The sequence below is a fragment of the Marmota monax genome, unplaced genomic scaffold (genome assembly GCF_021218885.2).
Source record: "Marmota monax isolate L192 unplaced genomic scaffold, Marmota_monax_Labrador192_F-V1.1 WCK01_AAM20220418_F8-fsc00044, whole genome shotgun sequence".
NCBI lineage: Eukaryota > Metazoa > Chordata > Mammalia > Rodentia > Sciuridae > Marmota > Marmota monax.
The window spans coordinates 10,826,292-10,832,291 of record NW_026695198.1 but is presented as its reverse complement, the minus strand read 5'-3'; the positions used below and the strand labels follow the sequence as shown (position 1 = coordinate 10,832,291).

The following is a 6,000-nucleotide window of genomic DNA, read 5'->3' as shown; positions in this document are numbered from 1 at the left end:
CCCCTTGAGTTCTCGCGGGATTCAGAGAGTATTTTGGGATGCAGAGCCCGGTGGAGGTGTGGAATTTTTCCCAGAACGTGCATGTAGAGTGCCGGTGAGAGGTCGGGAATAAAGAGTTGCTGTTTGAATCTACAAGGCGGTGTGGTGGCCCGGTGATTTTGTACCCAGCCAGACTGCGGCAACATTTTCTTGCTGAAAATGTTTAGTCTAAATATAATCAAGCTTCTAAATCTAACTTGAAGTTTCTAAAAGACACAGGGAATGGAAATCCAACTAAATGACACTATGAGAAAAAAAACAATAGAAAACAAGGAACATTCTGTATGATACCTGGTGTGGACTCTTCTAAGAGTTAATGATACTTAAAGAAACAATTTTTAAAGTTGGGATAGAGATATTATAGACAAAAAGATACTAAGAGGATACCATAACCAAGTACAATGCATAAATTTTGACTAGGTCTTTGGGTAAAATAGGGAAATTTGAATAAAGATTAACATTAGATAATAGTATGGAATTAATGTTAATTTAACTAGATCTAGCAATTTTACTGGGGTTGTACAGAAGAACTTCCATTTTAAGAGATGAGTGCTGAACACTTGCAGTACAATATCATGATATCTGCAACTGAAGTTCAAATGTTTCGGCCAGAGATAAAGGAAAGTAAAGAAAGAAAATATGGTAAAATATTAGGTACAATTATTTGATTAAAGTGTAGGTCCTTGGGACATTTATGTATCTTTTCCTCAGGTTTTCTGTGTGCGGGAAATTTTCCAAAATAAAAATTGGGTGAAAATAATGTATCTTGACTAGTAAATTGTTTCTATGAGCCATCACTTGTATTTCGCATTTTCTTAACTAAACTAAGGAAGTGTTTGTGTTCCCCATGTAGAAATCAAGATTTCAGGATACCTGTGAGAGGGCATATGAGAGTGACAGTGTTCCAGCCATAAATTACATTTTCACATGAAACACCTCTATTTAGACACTTTGGAAGTTGAAAACACAAAATGTATGGAGTACATTTTTTTTGCACCATTACAAACACAGGTGAAGCCCAGGCAAATTCTCATGGTGAACACGCCTCATCTGGCATCCAGACAGATATCAAAAGGTGTGGGAGGCCAAGTCAAACGGAAAGTACTTAAGAGACGACCGGTAGCTGCAGACATGAGCTGTGTTTGCTTCAGCCTTGGTAAGGACGCCTGTGTCATCTGAGAGCAACATTTGTGTAGGTAAGATTACGTTCTTTGGTCCTTCATAAGAATATACTAGGTGGGTGTGTAGAACCAATCTGTGCCCCTGTTTAGAATTTATACTAATGATTTAGTGTAAATCTTTTTATACTGTTTTGTATATAAATTCTAAACAGGGGCATGAATTGGTTCTATTGTTATATCCAATGTCTCCTTGTTCTTGCTTTCTGATTGTTTTTTGGTTGTCTTTTATGGCTTTTGTCAGGTTAAGAGGAATGTTGGATGAGAGAACAAGAGCAGTTGAGGAATGGTACTTGCTTATACCCATGTACCACCAGGAGAGCACCTCTATTTGGCTTTGTATTTGTACCAGTGTGCATACAAACAAGTGCCTATATTTGGTCTCTCAGCAGGTTCCTACAATTACTAATAGCTAACATGGAGAATAAGACTTGGATTAACTCCCATGAAAACGTCTCTCCCAACACTTCTTAACAGTTTCATAGTTGAGGCACAATCCTGAATCCCAGTGAAAAACTCGCCACGCCTTGGTGTTGAATATCTTTATGGATGATTACTGCAAATTCAATGACAGTATCAAAGAGTCTCTTGTGCAAGTGATACAAGCTAATGTTTGCCCAGAATTTTGGAATTTACAAAACACTTTTTTTACATTTGTTCTTTCACTCTGTGTGGCATTCCTGGGAGATGGATATGGTACTCACTTCACAGATAGATATATATGTGTATACACACACACACACACACACACACACATGGCTTAGAAGGGCAATATGTGCCCAAATTGCTCTACTAGTAGGTTGCAGAGCCAGCCGTTGAGTTCATGCCTCCAAAGTTGAATCCTGCTCATTGCAGGTATCCAGTTACAACACTTGTGTAGAAATGGTACTGATCTTTACTCCATTCTCAGCCAATCCTTTAACCCAAAGCACACAGTACATGCCTGAAAAAAAAAAAAAAAACATGAAAGAAGATCCTGTGATTCAAAGCCCAGTGTACTAAAAGTTACTTAGGAAAGTTACATGTGTAATGGTCAAAGGATGAACAGTTGTGAAATTCTCCAGTATGGGCTCCAGTCCCACTTCTACTTAGGAATGGTGCAATCCTTGGCGAGTTCCATCCCCAAGTGAGTCTCTCTCTTGCCCCACAGGGCTATTTTAAGGATTGAATAAAATAAGGCAAAGACATACACACACACATAGTGTCATTTATTACTTGGTAAATATTTGCTTATCATTATGCTTCGAGATTTTTTTTTCTGTCTTTCTGGTCACCCCAATTGCCCAAGCCTTCATCTGAAAGCAATCATCTTTTCTGGCCAGCACTTCCTATATCACATGTACTTTTTTCCTTTGTTTCAAAATTGAGTGCTTTCAGTGGTCTGAAAAAAAAAAGTGTACTCCCTTGGTTCAGTGACCATTTAAACAATGAATGACTGGGAAAATGTCAAAACTCCTGTCCTCTTTAGCTGGTGCGGTGGCACAAGCCTATAATCCCAGTGGCTAGGGAAGATGAGGCAGGAGGATCCAGAGTTTAAAGCCAGCCTCAGCAACATAGTGAGACCGTAAGCAACTAAGTGCCCTGGATTCAATCCTAGGTACAAAAAAAAAAAAAAAAAAAAAAACCTCTTGTCCTCCAGGTGATTCACAAGCATAACAAAATACTGCTGAAACTTAACAATTTAACAACCTTCATAACAAGGTACATGAATATCTTTCAAGATAAAGCACATCATCTACCTTGATAATAAACTGTACCATAAAGAAAAGATAGGAGAAAAAAATTCCAATTTTCATGTGTTCTTCACATAAAAAGACTCATACTGCCTTCTCCACCATACCTTTATTTATGTTAAGTAAATGATAAGATATGGTTTCCTCTCATCAGTGAAATACACTATAGGTTGCTTCAGGATTATTTATGCTTGAGACAGAGAAGTCTGTATAAGCTTGGAGAAGGCAGTGAATTTTCTATCACTTGATCTCTCTCTCCATTGAAAATGTGTAATCTGCATTAATTTAGCAAACATTAAGGTTAGTGGAAGTTCCTAAAATTTCCCCACAATAATATCTTTAAGAATATAGTTAATATTCGTAGTAAACCCAAATGTGTAAATAAAAGAGATTTGTAATACCTTTTTCTTTCTCACTTGAAGGTAGTCTTCTAAATAAATCTCAAATACTATGCTCTCTGCCACTTTTTCTTTACTGCGCTGTTTAGAATCAGACTCGATGTCATAGAACCCCTGGACAAAAAGCCCTTTGTTGAGACCATACCTTATACCACTTACCCATGCTGTAGCCCTGAGTTTACTTGACAGTCTCTCAGACTCTGTCTTCCTCAAGGGCAAGGACTATAACTTAGCATCTTGAAAACTCAACATCAAATGTTTTAAACCTAACTTGTGGGGATTTTTCCTTCACTTCTGAAACTCACATAATTATTTGCAGAGATGCCTTAGAAACAATGCTTGTTTCCTCTTATCTAAGTGGAAATTTCTGGCAGGTCAGGGCTCACAGCAGGATGATATAACAACCTGGGTCTCTTGGCATCCTCAGGCCCCAGAGATAACTCAGAGTTAATCCCTGACCGACTTAAAATGAAGTAGAAGTTGTACAAAAAGATTTCTTTTTTACAAACCTGATTTTTGTTGAGGTTGGGGGGAGGCCATGTGCTAACCTGTTTAGTTTCTTAGTGACAGCTCTCTCAACTGTAAAGCAGGGCAGCCCCCGTGACAGTTAAATGACAGAGCATGCTGAGTGCTTAGAATTTGCCTGATATATGGAAAGAGTTCCATAGCAGTGATAGCCATGGTCTTTTGACCATTATTATTATTATCGTCATGGTGGTGGTGATTTCCTCAAATGGCTCTGGTTTGTTTGAATAAGGATTTTGTTCGTGCCTGTGCCTAATTTCTATAAAAGGACGGTGTAAGGAGCGAATATAACAGATTATGATTACCAAACAAGGAAGTGTCACAAAATATAAAAAATCCTCTTTAAAAAAAAAAAGTGGCTCTGGGAAAAGGACACATTAGCTCCAAGAAAAGCCTATTCTAATGGTAAAGACCTCGACTACAATTCAGGAGACCTTGGTCCTAGATCCCCATATTGCCTGTTTTATTAGTTAGCTGTGTATACATGAATTATTATTGTGGGCTGTCTCTCACAAAGAGGTATTATGGTGAGCAAATAAAAACGGGTAATGGTTTTATTTGCATTATAATATTACTTATATATGTTATCAATGCCCAATGAAAAACAAATCTCTGTTAGACGTAAGATCATCAACTGTGTTCATATAATAGAAAAATGCCTGGAGTATTGGTTTACTTGTCCCAAAGTATTGGTTTACTTGTCCCATAAGTCTAGATGAGTCAAGACACAAAGATGTTATGTCCCTAACTATAAACCTGCCCTAGCAATCTGTGGCCCACCTATCCATCAAATTATATTATGTGTAAAGTACCCTAAAAATCTGGAAGTTTCTTGTTAACATAAAATAATCTCATAATGATTGCTTATATAACAAAAATTCAACGATTTTGGCAACTGATGCTAAAACAACAGGTCAAAAGTATGGTGGTCAAAGGTAAATTCCCTTGCTCTGATTAATTCATATGCACTGCAGTTGCTGTAATGTCATGAATTTATCAACTCCCTTTTTCCTTATCAGGACATCATTTTCTTCAGTCATTCAACATGAGTACGATGGTAGACACCGCCATTTTTCTGGGGAAATTTCTGTATTACTTTTTAGAATCTGTAGCTTTCAAGATAATTCCCAGGAAAAAAAAGGATGTTGCTGGTGAGATTGTACTTATAACAGGAGCTGGAAGTGGACTTGGGAGGCTCTTAGCCCTACATTTTGCCCGCACTGGGGCCATTTTAGTTCTCTGGGACATTAATCAAGAGAGCAATATGGAAACATGTAGACTGGCCAAAGAAAAGGGTGGTGTGAAAGTCTTTGCCTATAAGTGTGACTGTAGCAACAGGCAAGAGGTCTACAGCGTCGCTGATCAGGTAAGCTGACTGATGTTCTTTGCTTTGATGCTCAAGAATATTGCATCTACTGTGCACTTTTTATAAAGACAGGACGAAAGTCATTTGTCATACGCTTCCCCCAACATTCTATATGTGTCTCCAACTTGCTTCTGCATGTCAGAAGTCTGGCTGTATGACCTCCAAAAATAAGTAGAGCATACAAAACTGCAAGTGGAAACTTGAGCAGCCTTCAGAGCCCAATGTTGCCAGACTGCTTTTTTCAGTGACTCACTATCAGGAGTTTGTAGAAACCGTGCATACTCCTGGCTTGCTACTCGTTGCTTGTGCAATATTTACAAAGTTATTCTCCCTTTCTACATCCTTGTTTCTTTATCTGTAAAACAAAAGGACTGAACCAGATGAAATTCAAGATTATGTCCAGTATTAACTTTCTATGTTTTATGATTCTAATGCCACTTAGATTCCATTCCATCATGTGATGATTCCATTATCATCAAGTTCTGAAAATATATATAACATGGAACATAAGGTAAAAGCATTTAGCATACTGGTAGACCAAGTTTCCTGTTAGACATAACCTATTGACATTTGTTCTAACTTCTTACTGAATATTAATAAATAATAATAGCTAAGATTAATTATATAGTTATATAGTACTTTTAAAACAATGGTATTGTTTTCCTGAGTGTTTTAACCATGAGATAAGGTGTTAGGCAACTGATGCAAATCAAGAGAGAGGAACAGGATAGAGTTCTACAGTTTTGTTAAACTCACAGTTC

At 37.5% G+C, this 6,000-nt stretch overlaps 1 protein-coding gene and 1 long non-coding RNA gene across 2 annotated transcripts in view; one reads left to right on the top strand and one right to left on the bottom strand.

The window, feature by feature from the left end:
- The first annotated feature begins 1,143 nt into the window (after positions 1-1,143).
- Positions 1,144-6,000, top strand: part of LOC124082122 (short-chain dehydrogenase/reductase family 16C member 6) — a 35,305-nt gene continuing 30,448 nt past the window's right edge. Inside the window, exons 1-2 of the mRNA XM_046428576.1 lie at positions 1,144-1,235; positions 4,893-5,239. Coding sequence (XP_046284532.1) covers positions 4,919-5,239 — 321 coding nt within the window. The 5' untranslated portion in view covers positions 1,144-1,235; positions 4,893-4,918. The remainder of the gene's footprint in view (positions 1,236-4,892; positions 5,240-6,000) is intronic.
- LOC124082123 (uncharacterized) overlaps positions 1,745-6,000 on the bottom strand; it is a 50,187-nt gene continuing 45,931 nt past the window's right edge. The window contains exon 2 of the long non-coding RNA XR_006848272.1: positions 1,745-2,160. This is a non-coding gene — a long non-coding RNA (uncharacterized LOC124082123). The remainder of the gene's footprint in view (positions 2,161-6,000) is intronic.